This window comes from Saccostrea cucullata, unplaced genomic scaffold (genome assembly GCF_032062105.1).
Source record: "Saccostrea cucullata isolate Sc308-1 unplaced genomic scaffold, CSIRO_AGI_Scuc_v1 ctg1654, whole genome shotgun sequence".
In the NCBI taxonomy this organism is placed as follows: domain Eukaryota; kingdom Metazoa; phylum Mollusca; class Bivalvia; order Ostreida; family Ostreidae; genus Saccostrea; species Saccostrea cuccullata.
Window position 1 is genome coordinate 23,401 of NW_026919579.1, and position 19,459 is coordinate 42,859.

Sequence of the window (19,459 nt, forward strand, 5' to 3'; positions counted from 1 at the left end):
GAACTTGTATTTTTTTCTGTTCATTTTCATGTACAGTACCTTCTCGTGCGGCTTATGGTCAGGGAGAGGAATCAGAAGGTCATTGCAAAACAAATGGAGATTGTGGGGCTGACTCTAAGAAATACCTGATACATAAACAAGGTAAGCGTAACACATTTAACGGTAAAAAATAACAATGCATGAACAAAACATGCGCCAGTTTCGCCCTCCCCCACCCCCCAACATAATATAGATATTGTACAATGGGGGCGTATTGGACCCCCCATTTCCAACAGGTAAATGGTAGTGTTTGGGAAAAAAATTGGTAAAAGAAGTAGTTTTCCTTTATCCCCCCCCCCCCCCCCTCGTGTTTTTCGTGTTTGGGCAATGGACACATTTCTCTTTCAACATTTCCTTGTTTTTGCTTGTCAATTTTTTTATAGGTTTGAATTTTTTTCTGCCCCCCTTCAATTTGTTTCCGACGCCAATGCTTGCTCTAAAAGACTCTCTCGTCATAATTACTAATTCAGAGAACGTCATCTGTAAAGGATGTACATTTTTAAACCATTAAGTGCGAGTAAATCATGTCGATCGAAATTGTGACAATTTGAGAATTATTTGACGGACTAGGTCACTCACTTGTCACGAGCAGGGATGCTTGATAACAAGTCAAGATTTATAGCGGGATGTGAAGGATCCTTCTATAATGACAATATCCCTGAGAAACAAGCACCTGTTCCTGTGTTTATTGTGTGCATCTTGACAAAACAAAACGATCAACAAAAAACTGAAAAAATTCATCGTATTGTTACAGGAACAATTTGATCTTAAATATTTTACTAAATAATTATTCATATATTGTAATTAATATAATCATTATTTAATGAAAAAAATAAATATAGACTGATGTGTTCAAATAATAATACTACGATCAGAACATTAGGTCTTAGAACCATTATTTTGACGAAAAATTACTGTCGCTAAACCGTCTTAGTTACGAGTATTTAACCCAGCTACGAGTCAATCCTCATGATCCAGTTGATTAAATTTAATTAGATGAAAAATAAGTTGCCACTATATATATTATGTAACCGGTAAAAATACAAAGATCGGTTGATTGCAATAAAACTTGTCCTGGGGCCGCCCCTAGTTATATCAATTAAAATATCCTTTTAAATATATAATACACATGTTAGATATTTGAAGCGTAATGATTTTTTTAACTATAGTATACGATGAAGATTATCAATGCTAAAAAGCTTAAAGTTTACCTAAATAATATATAATATTGAGTATTACAATACAATTTAAATTTATGTGAAGATTATAAAACAATTCATGATTTGATGACTTATGTTGGTTTATCCTATTCTGCGTTTGTTTAATTTTCTCTATGTCATTGTTAAATATATATAAATCAGGGGAATTACGTTCTTACCTTTGGCGTAGAACCACAGCAATTAATTCGATAAACTCAATCAACTTACAATATGACCCTTTACAACCATATAAAATAAATGACAAGTTTCTATTTTAAATTTTTTTGTTTAATTTGAATACTTGATAAATTTAACCTATATTTTCTCTTTTCCTGAATAGCTTATGGAAGAGTAAAAAAAAAAAAAAAAACAACGCTTATAATCAAGTATACATTGCTCGTCTAAAATTTCTCTGATATACATGTATTTGTTTCATTTAAACATATTAAGATAAACAACCTTTCCAGGATTTATGATCAATAAGTAAAAACTCCAAAGAGAAGCTCAGTGATAGGAAATAAAGTAATCAATTGATGTACTATCTTCTGATGGTTTAGGCAACAAGAGCAAACAAAATCTTAATGACATGCGCGTAACAAGACCTTTCCTTGGGTATCTAGATATTTGACCTCATGACCTTGGAGTTTGAACCACTTTTGCAAGAAAACAAGATTGTTTGTGAAACACTGATTCTCCCTTGACAGCTTATGGCAAAGGTTGAATTTTCTCAAATGCATGTCAAACTCCATAGGTCAAGGTCAAAAAGTCAAAATTGTACTATATGTACCCAAAGGAAGGCCTTACCACAAGGAATACATCTATGAAATTTGAAAGCCTGTTTCTAATTGTTCGGAAGTTATAGCCTAGTTTAGATTTTTTTTAAAGTGGGTCAAACTCTAAGGTCAAGGTAAAAAGATCAATAACATTTATACCCACTGAAAGGTTTTGTCACAAAGAATAGACCTGTGAAAAATGAATCCCCTAACTCCAACAATTCAAAAGCTTTAGCGAAGGATAAAGTTGGGGATATTTTTGCAAAAGTGGGTCAAGCTCAAAGGTCAAGCGGTCATATTTAGTGGTACCCAAAGGAAGTTCTTGTCACAGGGAATACATCTGAAAATGAAAGACATAGCCCCGCCCACTCAATCATAATGGACAAGGTTTAAGTTTTTGCACACAAACAGATATCCTAACGAACAGGCAGGACAAAAACTATAAATAAGACCCAAACTTTGACCTTAGTTATAACTTTTAAAACTTCACATGTGTGATATTCCTTGGGTATATATACATGTATATTTGATCTTTTGAGCTTGACCTTAGAGATTTCGAAATTCTTGATTCATTGATTATTCTATTATTTGTTTGTATGAAGGACTATCGGAAAAAAAAATAGACTACAGGTTATACAGAACAAGATTATTAGATTTATTCTTGATGTTTCACCTAGATCAAGAGTAAGTGTTATATACTGAATTTGAAAAATTAGGTTGTTTGAACATTAGAAGTAGAGTGTGACAGTTACGCCTCAACCACGTCTACAATATTTTTAATAATAAAGGTCCAAATTATATGTGTAGCAATTTTAAGCGAAATGTGTCTAAAATTGTACAAGGTCGTCAAATTAATTTTTGTGCCAAGGGTTCAAAAAATGGAGAGTCAAACATTTTTTATAATAGTATCAAAGATTAGAATTCTCTTCCTGACCAGATTAAAACAATTACGAGTAAATCAAAATTCAAAAAGAGGTCAGAAAACATTTTATGGAGAAACTTAAGAAAAATGCCAAAGAGGATTTTTTATACTATTAGATTTATTACTCAATTGTTCTTTCTTCTTATCCAATTAAGAACTTGTGTTTTAGATGCTCTTGCATAATAAGATTAAAGTTTTAAGCCATCCGGTTTATAGCTAGTATACAATTTGTTGTTTGTATTAAGTATATTATATGTCATATGCCAGTAATTTTGTTACATGTAAAAGGACACTATTGGAAATAAGCCATAATGGCTTTCCTGGGCTATCTTTGGGTTTAGGCATATTTAATATAATATATTTATTTGAATTATATGAAATTAAGATTTATTAGTCAATTTGTTTTATAACTTATCTCTTAAATTATGTATATTATTTATAAATTTTCATATTGTGTAATACTCATACCTCAGTGTTATTGCTCATTGCTCAATACCTATACCTGAATAAATATTATTATTATCATTATTATTATTATTATTATTATTATTATTGTTTTCAAATCTTCATTTTTTGTCATACAGCTTTTGAACAGCCCATGCTCTAGGTTTTCATAGTTCACAAGTGCATTGTTACAACGCACTTTGAAAAATTACGCACTTTGAAAAATTTTTTCAAAGTGCGTTAAGTTTTGGGACCAGGTTAACGCTCTTTGAATTTTTTTTTTAAAGTGCGTTGAATTTGGGACCAAATTAACGCACTTTGAATTTTTTTTTTTTTAAAGTGAGTTAAAACTGTACATCATAATTTTTACACCATGTAAACATTTAACGCACTTTGAAAAAATTTTCATGAAACAAAAGGAATTAGACTTATATTTTAGAAATAGACAACAGTATTACATGTATCCCCTTGCAACGTATGATGGGATATAGTGATGCTATTATGTGTGTTATTACTTTATGTGTATGTTAGTTTTTTTCTGCGTGGAATTGACGTAAATTGTATCGGGATTATCGGGGAGGAATGCTCTGCTTTGCAGTGCCCTTACTTTGATGTGTTTTTTTTCTAAAGACTGATGGATTGAAGAAAGCCAAGAAACGGAAAACGAAGAAAAGACTGGCTGAATTAAGGTCTATCAGCTCAACTCTTTATCATTCCCACCCAGATATATCTATTTCTATAACTCGTAAACTTAAGTGTCAATGATATTTAAAAAAAAGAGCATTCTAAATACAGTATAAGAACTGTACAAGGAATTCTGTAGCAAATCGAAATTTTGTTCTTCTAAATCTCAAAGTCTATTTCTTCAGGAAAATCAGAATATTAATAACTAGCTGTAAATTTCTTATTTTTCGCAAGTGTTTTTTTTTTTATCGCGAACTGGCACTCAAACGTCAAATCGCTAGAATTATAATTCGCAAATGAACGGTTTATTAACAGATTTTACAAAGATTTAAGCACCAGAGAAATAAAAGCGAGAAATATTTTTTTCGCGAGTGATACTTCTCGCGAAATTACGCAGAAATTAATTCTTCGCTTATATTAAGGAATCTACATTACCTGTCTACTTTTCCATGTTATTTTGACGCCATATCTAATAATTTCTCTGTTAAACTCCAGGTGTTTAAAAACACAAGTTCTGCCAAAATTATAAAGTTGTTTCTATTTCTTATCCCAAATAAGTAAGGTTTTATGAAAATTCATATAAATATCTATTAATTTTATTTTTAGAATCATTCCAATATGTTAACATTTGAGAATTGACTGAGAGATAGGCGGAAGAACAATACCATAGTTCGTAGTTCTTTACGACATTGAATGTTGACCTTTTGACCCAAATTCAAAAGGGGTCTTCCTAAGGCCACAGGGATTCTGTTATGTTAAATTTCATTGCAAACGTTCAAAGGGTTGGCGAGATATCGTGTGGAAACGAAAGCGTTACAGAAAGACGGATGGACGGACAGCTAGACGGAAGGACTGACACATAGACCCAAATTAATATCTCCCACTTTTCAAGCGGGGGACAAAAAGTATCAAACCAAGTTCAAATGAAAAGAAGAAAGTTCACATTGGTCCATATTTGGCCCTGTGAATTGCTGAAATATAAGAACTACTCAGTTTTAGTTGAAAATTTTATATTTACCTAACACCCTTGGTGACTTCGTATCAAATAAAAATGACGTAATTTTTTCTCTAGTCTATGTATTATGACGTCATGTATTTCGTCATTTTCCTCAAATCTTGAAAAATTTCGTTAAAAATGACCAAAAATTGAACCTGTTTTTTTAATATTTTGCATAGCCCCCAACCTCTGATCTAGAATGTTGAATTATATAATGAAAGAAGAGTTTCAGAAGATTCTAATCCATGGAAGTATTTCTGGATCGCAGGGTGGGCTCATATTTTTATCAAAAGTTGAAGATGCTCAATTTCAGCCATTTTTGTCAAAAATCAAGAACTTGCAGTTTCACAATGCCTGAGTTTCCAAACATGGACTCTCAGAGGAATTCATTTATAGGAAATGAATGCACTAAGTCTCTACTTTATGTTGATGATCTAAATAGAACGTAAGGACTTGGTCGGTTTATTAGTATATTGACAGGGCCATTTTATGGAGTAAGTGAATCTACGTCTTTATTAAGATTTGTAGGAATATTGACTAAGCCATGCAGATTTTTTTTTTCAAAGTGCGTTAATATGGTCGATATTAACGCACTTTGATAAAAAATATTTTTTCAAAGTGCGTTAACCTGGTCCCAAAATTTAACGCGCTTTGAAAAAAAAATTCAAAGTGCGTAATCTTTTCAAAGTGCGTTGCCACAAACGTCCATCTCCAGAGTATTTCACTGATATGGAGGACACCAACAACAAACTAACAAACTAACATAAAATGCTGCGTTATTCATAAATGCAAAAAAGCAGCACATTTGTTTTTTTTATCTCTAGATGAATCTAACTTATCCCAAGGAAGCTTAAGCTTATCCGTAATACTAATGATATTGAGATTTAATTTAGTACAAGAAAATAAAAATGAAGAAATTCTAGTATAAAAATTTCGGAACTGTTGGCTACATAAGAAATTATCAGTTAATTATTCCAAAATTGTATTGGAAAAAAAACACATACCATTTACGGGCAATATGGACATTATAAAAAGATAAATACTTTTTTCTTTATCTTAAATTTTTATGGTGTTCAGATTTGTTTTGGAATAGAAGTACAAAATATCTCACCTGAAATCTTTCACAATTTTCAACATATTTTCCAAAGTTAACAAACATCTGAGAAAAAAAAATACACTAAAAATGAATAAAAAAAATATTTAAAAAAAAGGAAACCTTTCTTTGAATTAAATCTCACCTCAAGATGTTCCAGGTCATTGCATTGTATGTCTTGCATCAAGTTGTACACCTAGAATAAAATATTAAAGCATGAATTTCAAGTATTCAAAAATTAATGGAGGAATAGTAATTACATAATCTAAAATGAAATGATTATTAGTTCTCATATTTCACGATTTTTTTTTTAGTTTTTGGTTCAAAATTGAATGTACCTGGATAGAACTGAAAAGCACACTAAAAGCAAAAATAAGTGTAGAGTCATTCATCGATGAGTTCCTGTCATAGAGTCCTTGTGAATCCATTAAAAAAACTGCAACCTATAATTCAAAAGTTCAAATGTTGGTGACATACCGTATATACTCGCCTATAAGTCGGTCCGCCTATAAGTCGGTTGTATTTAATAAGCTAAAAAACCAGAGGGACTGACTTCATATAATACCATTCATTTTATAGCTCGCCTATAAGTCGGACATAGAGTTTTGGACCTGAAATTAACTCCCAAAAATCCGACTTATAGGCGAGTATATACGGTATGCAAATCAAAAGGACCTTGAATAAAATACATAAGGCTAGTAGACAATAAATAATTTGAATTAAGATGTTACAGAAATCATTACTTTTTTCACTAAATTTTTTTTAATTCAAGATGGGTGCATGTTTTAGATATGAGGGCTTCAACAGACCTCTTTTTCATATGTGACTCATTTTGTTTAATAATACTCCAGTTGGTAACAGCAACATTTGGAACATGCAACCATTTTAAGTAACAAATTAAAATACCGATTTTGGAGAGATTTCCCCAAAAGTAAATATATTTGAAGCGCAATTCTAAAATGATTTTCTCCTCGTACTTCAAAAAAATCTCTGCATTGGTTGTGCAATTTTTTCGTCCGATTTTTTTCGACTTGCCCAGGTCAGTCGAATGGAGTCTATTGTTTGGGGTTAGCACATGACTTTTTTACGTTCGATTAACAAACGATTTCGGAGTGAAATGAATCCGTACTTATTCCTTTTTAAGCGGTTAGCTAGCTAACCGGTTTATGGCATGGCTCCAAAAACTGGAAACTTCCAGAACGCGCTACCTATCGACATCGCTTTATGGCACGTAACCAAAACCGGAAATTTCCATAAGGCGCTACCTATCGACATCGCTTTATGGCACGTAACCAAAACCGGAAACTTCCACAAGGCGCTACCTATCGACAACGGTAACTTCAGGAAAGCGCTTCCTATGATTTGTATACTGTTAACGTAATACGTCCCCTCAGGTTAGAGATTGACAATATGCTGTGTATGAAGAGTGGCTATTATAACGATTATATCGAATTCATATTAGTATTAACCAAAGCATTGGCAATACTTAGAACACTAACTTCAAAGAACTTAAAATGGTCCTTATTACATGTACATCGTTCGATCGCGATTTATAGCAACTGTTAGTTTATTTTTGAAAGTTGAACGATACGGTTATTATACAGCAGGTTGAAGGTTATTCATTATATATTCATTATTAATTGAAATTCAATAAAGACATTTCTAGGTGTAGTGAATATTCCGGTAGGTTTGTTCACATTTTCTACAATGATCTGCCTACTTATGACTGATTGTAGTCTCAAAAGAAAAGTGTTAAAATTTATCTCCGATTAGCGGCCTTTAGCTTTGTCTGTGTAAAAATTCGGGTTATTTTGATACGTGTTACTCATACTGGCTGGAACTTGACACCTGTTCTGGATTTACACGGGAGAAATCTATCATGGGAAAAATAGAGATCTGATGGTTCACGAGAAGCACAGTTCTGTAGTACGCAGATTTTTTTTTGTCGGACTACTCCCCCCCTCCCTCACTTCCCCTTAAATTATTTTGCGAGCCTTGTTGTACAAAAGTAATGCCGGTGAATTCTGTTCTTTCTATTAAAAGCTAGAACTAGTCGTTGAATGACGTTTTTCATTCAATTAAGTTGTTAAGTTACATAAATCTATATACTGCAACATCAAATTCCTCCTACATTTTAAAATGATTGTACCATAGAATCAATGTTTATTTTGTATATAAAAGTATATGTAAAAGAGAGAAATTCAGACTCCGCCAATTAATATGTAAATAAGATATGCAGATTTAAAAGCGTGATTTGTCAATAAAAGGCATATTTTAATTCGAATTGGGCGAATTATTATACGGGCAAGTTACCTAAGGTTCGAACTCTCTTGCATCCTCGCGCATGCTTAGTCTGTCATTTGCCCATGGTATCTGGTTTAACCTCGCTTATATATTTACTGCGTGGACCTCAGGGTCAATGCAATTAATTTTAAGATAATATATATATTAATACTAATCGGCATTGTGATCCTCTTCTAAAAATCAACTGATACATTATTATTCCCAGAAGAATGAAATATAAAAATCTTGGCAATTAGCAAAAATTTAGAATATATACTTAATGCTTATTTATAAGTTTTGAATCCTATGGAACGTATTATTAGCTGTGAAAATAATTTTTTTTGAATTTGAATTTGTCCAATTTTTCGATTTTTATTTTGAGCGTTTGAGAAGAATTGAATTAAAATACAGGTGTGTAGAGGTAAATTGATAGAAAAGAAATCAGTGTATATTGTTTAACGGACATATTGAAGAAAGTGACACTGACGCATGAATCAAGGGTTTCCGATAAGCTTAAGTCTTTCTGTGAAATTTTTAAAACTTTGACATTTTCCCTTGCCATTTACATTTAATTTTTATATATTAAAAACGGTACATTTAATTGTTATTATTTACACATGAACATGTGCATTAACAGTGTGAAATGCTAAAAATATGTACCTACGGATATTATATTTTCTTTAAAATATGCGCGCTAATAAGATCTTAAAATTAAAAATCATACTATTAGCGAACATTTTAGATCTATCCACATCTTATTGCAAGTAGAATATTTACGTCTAGTTTATCATTCTGTATTTAATTATTCTGTATCAAAAATCAAGTTCATCAGACGCCCTAGTAAAGTTGTTCAAAACTAGATCAAAACTAGATGCTGTCATGAGACAGTAATACCAGTTCTAAAGTGTTTTCTAAATGCACACTCCTTCAAATTGAGCTTTACCAAGGACAATGTCATTATAGTTCAATAATTTACATAATACATGTATTCATCAAATTGAGCATAACATGCTCAGGTGACATTGTCACCCCTGGGCTTCGATCATATAGGTATTTCGTATTATACAATTATTTACCCCTTTCGAGGTCAACATGGTGAAATAAGGAACCGAGACCTGGCCCACCAGGTGACCTGACCTTAACTTTGATTTTCATATTTTTAATAGTATTATTAAATTTCTAACCAATAAAACATATTTCATTAACAAAGATTGACCATAGGTTAATTAACAGTTCTTGATATGCATTTTCGGCACGTATACATTTGTTAACAAATGAATAGAAGTGTAAGTGTGTGTCAAGCGAGGATCGGAGGGGCAGGGATAAGGACGGGGTGTTTACTTCGTATGTTTATTATTGTATTACTGTGGACATGCAGAAACAATCCGCTTTATTATAAGATGTAGAGAGAGAGGGAGTTTTGATTCTGCTTGTCTGCAATGTTGAAGATTTGCATGGAAAAGTATGGTATCATTAATGTAAATAAACCACTTCTCGCTATACATTTACACCTGCTTGTACAAATGAATATATTTTTTTGATTCATTGTAATTTTCTATAAAACACCCAAAAGCACACAGGTCAATACCCCCAAACAACCTTGTAAAAAATTGTTTTTTTTTTTCTTTTTTCTTAATTTCTGTTGTTTTATTTTCTTTCCATGGGCCATAACACTGTTGAAAATTGTATACGAAAATATGTGTTATTACATTTTGCGTTTCTGCCTTTTGCTTAATCTCGACGCAAAATTTAATAACTCAATGTGTTATAATCAAGAAATGGTGTAATTACATTTTGCGTCGATCTCGATCTCTTCAGTATTTCATAAAAGTCTAACTCCCCGTTTTTTCAACGGTTGAAATAATATACGCATTGTGAATTGGAGCTTACCTTTTTTGTTGGTTTAGCCCCCCCCCCCCCTGCTTTTCAATACGCCAGTTCGAGATTGTAACTCTCCTGCGAAAAGCGAAAAGTATTTATTTCAACATGGAGGTATGTGGCACCGCACTTTGAAAAAATTACGCACTTTGAAAAAAAATTTCAAAGTGCGGTAAATTTTGGGACCAGGATAACGCACTTTGAAAAAAATATTCTTTTTTCAAAGTGTGTTAATATCGACCATATTAACGCACTTTGAAAAAAAATGCTGCATGTCTTAGTCAATATTCCTACAAATCTTAGGTATGATAAATTATCATTTGAACCTATTTGATACTTTTTGTCCCCCGCTTGAAAGTGGGAGATATTAATTTGGGTCTATCTGTCAGTCCGTCCGTTTAGCTGTCTGTCCATCCCTCTTTCTGTAACGCTCTCATTTCCACGGGATACCTCGCCAACCTTTGAATATTTGCAATGAAATTTAACATAACAGAATCCCTGTGGCTTTAGGAAGACCCCATTTGAATTTGGGGTCAAAAGGTCAACATTCAATGTCGTAAAGAACTACGAGCGATAGTATTGTTTTTCCGCCCATCTCTTAGTCAATTCTCAAAAGTTAACATATTGGAATGATTCTAAAAAGATTTACAGATATTTATATGAATTTTCATAAAACCTTAATTATTTGGGATACCAAAGAGAAATAACTCTATAATTTTGGCAAAACTTGTGTTTTTAAAAACCTAGAGTTTAACAGAAAGATTATCAGGTATGGTGTCAAATTAACAACGAAAAGCAGACAGGTACTGTAGATTCCTTAATATAAGCGAGGAATTAATTTCTGTGTAATTTCGCAAGAAGCATCACTCGCGAAAAAGATATTACTCGCTTTTATTTTTCTGGTGCTTAAGTCTATGTAAAATCTGTTAATAAGCCGTTCATTTGGGAATTATAATTTTAGCGATTTGACGTTTGAGAGCCAGTTCGCGATTAAAAACACTTGAGAAAAATAAGGAATTTACAGCTAGTTATTAATATTCTGATTTTCCTGAAAATGAACATAAATAGACTTTGAGATTTAAAAGAACAAAATTTCGATTTACTGCAGACTTCCTTGTACAGTGCCTAAACTGCGTTGAGAATGCTCTTTTTTTAAATATCATTGACACGTAAGGTAACGAGTTATAGAAATTGATATATCTGGGTGGGAATGATAAAGAGTTGAGCTGATAGACCTTAATTCAGCCAGTCTTTTCTTCGTTTTCCGTTTCTTGGTTTTCTTCAATCCATCCGTTTTTAGAAAGAAACATATCAAAGTAAGGGCACCGCAAAGCGGAGCATTCCTTCCCCAAATAACATGTTAAGTAAATCATTTGACATCGATCCCAATTCAAATTACGGAAATTCCACACAGAAAAAAACTAATATACACATAAAGTAATAACACACATAATCGCATCACTATATCTCATCATACCTAGCGAGGGGATAATACCTTTGTCTATTTCAAAAATATAAGTCTAATTCCTTTTGTTTTCTGAAATTTTTTTCAAAGTGCGTAAAATGTGTAAAATTATGATGCACAGTTTAAACGCACTTTGAAAATTTTTTCAAAGTGCGTTGATTTGGTCCCAAATTTAATGCACTTTGAAAAAGTTTTTAAATAGCGTTAACCTGGTCCCAAAACTTAACGCACTTTGAAAAAAATTTTCAAAGTGCGTAATTTTTCAAAGTGCGTTGTAACAGAGGTGTGACAGTTTGTTTATGTAAACAAACGTGCATACATAAATGAACGATATCTATGGCTTTTAAAATTTATTTAATAGAAAGATAAAGATGTTAATTAGTGATGCATTTTATGATTTTATCAAACTCAACTGCATGCGTATATTTATCAATCTAGTTTCAATTATAGTGTACTTAAAAACGAAATAAACATCGTGGTCTTCTTGATTGTACAAAAATTCTCTAAAATGTAAGTGGTTTTTTGAAGTTATAATAAGGTAAAAAAAATTGTGTCATTTAGATGGCCGACATACAATGATCAGCCACCCCACTTTCAAACTTTCAATTTGATACCGATGCCTATGGGGTTAAAAATATTTTACAATTCACAATAAGTATTTCATATTAGATTGACGAAATTTACAGATTTTCCATGGGATATACATACTGTACAGTAATAAACATGAAGCTGATGATCCGAAGTACCCAGATGAGGCGACATACAACTTGATAGGTGTTGATAAAACGCGGAATGGAAAACGGAACGGAAAGCGGAAAGGAATGGAAAAAGGAAAACTTTTGTCAAACAAATAACATATATTCGATATAAATCAGATAGGTGAGCAATATTCTTGTTGTAAAACTCATTTCTAATAAAACTTTATTGTAAACTATTATAAATTCATGAGTCATACACACCCTCCGTTCAGAAGTGGTGTACAAGTGATGCCTCCTTTTCAACAGGCCCCGTCACAGATTAGGTAAAGGAAGGTTAAGTGGTAGCATTTGGGGAAAAATGGTTGTGTCGACCCCCCCCCACGAAATAGGATTTTCGTGTTGAGCAAAGTACACATCTTCCTTTCTTTTGCTTGTCAATTTTTTTGCATGTTGGAAATATTTTTACTGACCTCCCACCCCTCTTTCAATTTGTTTCCAATGCCAATGCCTGTAAAGACAAAATATGGCCCACAACCACATTAAGAATTTATTTATTACATCTATCGTATATTTTTAAACACAAAAAGGGGGCAGACCTATTACAACTTAAAGCAGACCTTTCCGATGAGCGGGAAAACAAACTCATTTTTACGAGATCATTCATATACACCCCCCCCCCCCCACACACACACACACACAAACACATATGTACCGCAAACAAACAAAATTAAACTTCATTGAATGCAAAGATTCTGCATCCAGAATTTAAATAATATAGAAAGCTATTGTTTGAATTGAATTTTAACAACCAGTGTGCATTTATATAAGATATGTTTAATCGAGCTTGCCGTAAAGGTTTACCCTAAGTGTAATCTATATATATATATATATATTTTTACATTTTATTTCTCTTTCAATGGTTCATCAAGATATCATATATTTGCCCCCCCCCCCTTCAAAACATTTTTACTACGGAAATTTTCGTTCAAGTTGACATCCTCACATTTTTTGTGATTGTAATTAAAGTAGTGAGGTAGTGTATAAAAATAGTACTGAAAGATGTTGGAGTTGAAACTTGTCCCCCCTCTCGAACAATCGTTTTCTAAAATGTGTTTTATTCCCCCTCCCGAATCAAACAATTGTCTTTTTTTGTGTTTTTGCTTGTCAAATTTTCAAATTCGATTCTAGGTGCATGATATATAAGCGATTTGTATATTTTAAGTGATTTAATTCAAAATAAAATATTCCGTTTTCCGTTCCGTTCCGCGTTTTAGCATAATCCAACTTGATTGTTTCCATCATGCAAGGACGGAAAAATTGAAAGAAAACACATTCGATTCGAGGCTATAGAATAAATGTAAAGTTTTTAAAAATTTAATTTGAAACAGAAGTGAAGAAATTTTATAATCAATATTGACTGTATACTTGTGGTCTCGGAAAAGTTACGTAATTCTATAGTACGATTTCCCCCCTTATATCCCTGACATTTAAAAACAAGTACAATGCTTTCCTATGATAGTTATAATTTTGCAGGCGTCGTATATCTTTTTTATTATTACATATTCTTGAATAATAAAGTGACGAGTTCAAAAATTCTTTTTAAGTTAAAATAATTAATAGATGAATATGATACCTGCAAGATTACGTTGCAATTATGTTGATAACTCAGGCCCTTTTCTGAAAATTGTTCTTTTTTTTATTTAAGGCCAGCGATTATCCCCTAATTTAATTGATAAAATTTACTTTTTGCAAACTACTCTAATAAAAGTATCAAAAAAATTTTTGGCTGAAAAAATTCTCTACCCCACCCCCTTTAAAAATTATAATTATTTACGCATTACCATTTTGTCGAAGGCATTTATTTTGTTGTTGTTTTTTTCTGTCCTGTTCTTTATATTTTTATATTAAATTATATATTTTTGCATTAAAGTTTCATGGTATATAGACATCCCTTTTTCACTTTCTCGGTAAACAGCATCATTTTCTTGTTGGTCAATGATTCAAACAGATGTGCACTGACCAAATATAATAGTCTCCCTGGCTCTGTTTTGTTTATATTTTATGATATGTAAAGACAGTGTCTAATTTCATTTTTAGAGTTGATATTTTGTGTAGTATTTTTAGACTTACGTCGATCAAGACTTGACGTAAACTTACGACTGTTTTATTGACCTAACGTCAATCGTGCAATATTTTGTGAATAACCAAAATCTTACGAAAAAATCTTATGACTAAGTTTATTCGTAAGATTTTTTTGTGAATAGATGTCCAGGACTTTCATATTTCACATACATGTATGTATTTTTTGTGGCAAGACCTTTCATTAGCTACTAACAACCCTGACCTTTACCTTGCAGATTTTTTGTGCTTATGATAAAACTTTAACCTTGACCACAACTTTTGAATGGTAAAGGCTAGGGCTTTCATACTTCTCAAATGTAATCCATTCGAGAAGACTTTTCATTGGATACCAAGAACGTTAACCCTTTGACCTTGGAGTTCAGTGATAATTTTTAAATAGATGACTTATGATAGGGTGTCCATATTAGACGCAAAATGTCATAAAAAATGACATCTCACCAAAAAAGGCACCGAAAGCGGTGGACCACAATTCTTTGATTTAATTAGTTATTTTTAAATTGCACTGCACGTGTAGTGTGGTGTACACAATTACATCATTGGATGTATTTCAGTAGGAATTATTTCATTTTGTGTTTTAATTGTATTATATTTCATTAAGTTGACTGGACCTATGACAGTCGGCAAGTACACATTTTGGTAAAGATTTTGGTAAAATAATTTGAAATGCAAATAGTTAGGTTAGAGTTTAAAGAACAAAAGGTCTTTTGATGCTACAATAGACGAATTTCTTATTCTGAAGAGTTATCCTCCGTCATCAACTTTACATCGAATTTACAGCTAGTTATTAATATTCTGATTTTCCTGAAAATGAACAAAAATAGACTTTGAGATTTAAAAGAACAAAATTTCGATTTACTACAGACTTCCTTGTACAGTGCCTATACTGTGTTGAGAATGCTCTTTTTCTAAATATCATTGACGTTTAAGGTATTACGAGTTATAGAAATTGATATATCTGGGTGGGAATGATAAAGAGTTGAGCTGATAGACCTTAATTCAGCCAGTCTTTTCTTCGTTTTCCGTTTCTTGGTTTTCTTCAATCCATCCGTTTTTAGAAAGAAACATATCAAAGTAAGGGCACCGCAAAGCAGAGCATTCCTTCCCCCAAAAACATGTTAAAGATGTTCGCTCCTGACACTTTTGGGTCCACTGCGCGACTCGAAATGTCGTAATTCGTTCAAATCAGATAAATGTCGTAGAATATTTTGACAAGAAATTTTCAAATAATCAAAATGTAAGACACGTTTTATGTATAAAATAAAACATCATTTTTTATAGGCTGATATTTAAAACACGTTTATTTTAAATTTAAGTCGAGATTCTTCTTCCAAATGTGCTTCGCGCAATTTACGACATGCGCACTATTGTCGTCTGTTTACACGGAAGTCGGAATGTCATAGTCAACAGACTATCACGCCGCTAAGGAAAAATGAACAAGAAAAGCTGGTTCTGCAGCGCTAAGGAGAGAGAATGAAGAGAAAAAGTTTCCTGGCGATTTCGAATCCGATCTGCTATCAGGAAGGATCATAACTATGCAAACGAAGGAGAGGGAAAGAAGAATCATGAGAATCCTCAGACTGTTTCCCCAGACATTGGTCACGTCAACTAGGATATCATTATTGATTGTGAAAGTTCCTCTGAACCGGACAACACCTGGTCCACTGGTCGCCGGATTGTGGAACTTGGAGTACTGGCCGAAGCCCTCAAAGCGTACGATAAGCGGTCCTACTAAATAGAGTACGATAGAGTACTTTAGAGTACGCTAGTAATATTTTATAATTTAATGCAACTAAAATACTTTTTATATTTTTTTCTACTTTAGTTTAACATATTGAATATATATTTTTAAAAAAAACATTGTATGTTTTCTGTATTTTAGGAGTTATTTCAATTTTTGATTTCAGGTTACGGCTGATCGTTTGATCCCGATCTAATTTAACTGAAACGTTAAAATGTCTCATTGTGAATGTGAAAAAAATTTACACATGCAAATAATTTAATATTATTAAATATAATTTGGATACAAGTCTTTAGATTGAAAGTCTGAAACAATTATATTAATCAAGATTAGGGCATTAGCTATAAGTATACCGTAATCTTTAATGCGTTTAATTTTGGATGTTATTTCTTGTCAAAATATCGCTAAAAAATATTGGAAAATAAGTTTATAATAATGTTTAATCAAGGTGTACATACATAAATAAACAATTTAATTGCATTAAATTACATAATTTTTCTAGCGTACTCTAAAGTACTCTATCGTACTCTATCGTACTCTGTTTAGTAGTACCCTGCGATAAGTGTGGCGTCCCGCTCCATCTGCACCACACCATAGGCATAAACACTTAAGGATTGGCTGCTATCTTAAAGGTAATCTTATACTCTATATTCATATTTAAAAATCTTATGTACGAAGATATTTGTAGGTTATAAATTTATAACATTATCTATATAATTAAGTTAATGGGAACATCACAGGACAATGTAGAAGTAGGCCAAAGAGTTATCTTTAACAGGTGCAGTACATGTCTCTTGATTTAGCTATATAGCTTTAAATAACTAACATTATAAAGCTATTCAAAAAGCTTTAGTTAAGAAATAAGGTATCATTTTTTGGGTTTTGTTGAGATGTAAAACGGGTTGGTCACGTGATCAAATCCCATAAAGCCCAAAGGGCATTTGTGACTGATGTATTCGAATAGTAAGGTACTTAGTACTAAGGTGGTAGGTAAACATGGTAAAGTTAGAAATCCATCATTTTTTTTTAAAAACTCAATGGTATAAATCAAATGTGTTGATAACGTTGATCACGTCACTATGAAATTACGTAAAATCAATTATGTTTGGAGGGTAAGATGCCTTTCTTTCCACTTTTTACAACATTTTCATACTTTCTGTAATTGCAATTTGAAAGATTGAACAAATAAATGAATAATTTCTGGATTTAATAATATATACCTAAAGACCGGTATTTAGGACTACGTATCACGTTACGTATCATGCAACCAAAAATCGTGATATTCTGGTATACCAATAAAATCACACACCCCTAGACAATAGCAAGATTATCATCTCCCTAAGACAGCAACTATTTCCCCAGGTGATGATAAACTTGCTGAACATTGTCCTCATAGACAGTAAATAGGTGTTTTATATACTGAATAATTGTGTTACGTCACAATCAATATATCACAATCTATATGCCACGATTATCGGATTTATGTAGATAAACTAGAGGAGTTCTGAGATGAAAAGCAAGGGAAACAGAATACCAGGGTAGCACAAAAAATATTTCACAACAGGAACTGTTTAGAAAAAAATATATGCATGCAGTTATTTCAGACCAGTTCTGAGTAAGAAACCGATTTGGCGGTGCTATAAATATACGGGCATTATTTCAAAATCTAAGTGCTTTGTCAAGGTTGTTCAATGACTTGTTGATTTAAATATTGTAGCGTAAAAGTCCAGCCTTTCCCCCCAAAAATTTATTTCGCAAGTTAACATAGGTATTCATTTTACAAGTTAGAATATGCAGACGTGTTTCGAATACCCAAGTGTGGCTTTGGGCATTGCCAGAGTCATGAATTTTATCCACAACAGGTATCCGATTTTTTTAGTGTAGGCTAATTGTCATACATTACACATTTTCACATGCTTAATACTCCAGTTCCTTTTAGCTTATAATAGCTGTTTGTTTTAATGAAAATAGTTCGTGTCTAATTTGATTTTAAAAAGCCCCTGTTATAATTTTGAATCCATATTTTCATGTGTCTGTCCTTAAAACTAGACTTTTGTACTACGCTTAGTAAAAACCAGAATGTGAAGTACACCATGTGTAATTATATCAAAGTTTTATGACCATGGAATCAAAAACTGGATAGAGGCTTGCTGTTCAATTTAATAACTAAGCCTAAGTTGCTTGAATTAATTGAGAGTCAAACATTTTAAGCTTGTTTTTAATTTTTTTCAGATTCCATGTAGTAATTCTAATTGCAACCATGTGAATAATGTCCCAACAGGAAAGAGGCATGGAGTTCATCCTTCAAGAACTTGGGATGTAAATTCAAAACTTGGAACTGGTGAGATATTATTGATTATCCTATGTTTAAACCCCTTTATTTTGTGGATATGACTAGCCTGCCAAGGCTAGAGGTTAAAAAAGAAACCACACAACTTGGATAAAGATTATATCCAACAACAAAGCAACTGTATTTATGATATGCTTTATAATTACTAGTTCTCTTATTCAGTAGCTCAAATCCAACACGTCAACTAGGATATCATTATTGATTGTGAAAGTTCCTCTGAACCGGACAACACCTGGTCCACTGGTCGCCGGATTGTGGAACTTGGAGTACTGGCCGAAGCCCTCAAAGCGTACGATAAGCGGTCCTACTAAATAGAGTACGATAGAGTACTTTAGAGTACGCTAGTAATATTTTATAATTTAATGCAACTAAAATACTTTTTATATTTTTTTCTACTTTAGTTTAACATATTGAATATATATTTTTAAAAAAAACATTGTATGTTTTCTGTATTTTAGGAGTTATTTCAATTTTTGATTTCAGGTTACGGCTGATCGTTTGATCCCGATCTAATTTAACTGAAACGTTAAAATGTCTCATTGTGAATGTGAAAAAAATTTACACATGCAAATAATTTAATATTATTAAATATAATTTGGATACAAGTCTTTAGATTGAAAGTCTGAAACAATTATATTAATCAAGATTAGGGCATTAGCTATAAGTATACCGTAATCTTTAATGCGTTTAATTTTGGATGTTATTTCTTGTCAAAATATCGCTAAAAAAATATTGGAAAATAAGTTTATAATAA

General features: G+C 32.2%; 1 protein-coding gene across 1 annotated transcript in view; it reads right to left on the reverse strand.

Annotated features, from left to right (window-relative positions):
* Positions 1–5,977: 5,977 nt before the first annotated feature.
* LOC134233781 (atlastin-2-like) overlaps positions 5,978–19,459 on the reverse strand; it is a 76,057-nt gene continuing 62,575 nt past the window's right edge. The window contains exons 4-6 of the mRNA XM_062715787.1: positions 6,490–6,594; positions 6,297–6,347; positions 5,978–6,004 (exon numbers count right to left, since the gene is read on the reverse strand). Coding sequence (XP_062571771.1) covers positions 5,978–6,004; positions 6,297–6,347; positions 6,490–6,594 — 183 coding nt within the window. The remainder of the gene's footprint in view (positions 6,005–6,296; positions 6,348–6,489; positions 6,595–19,459) is intronic.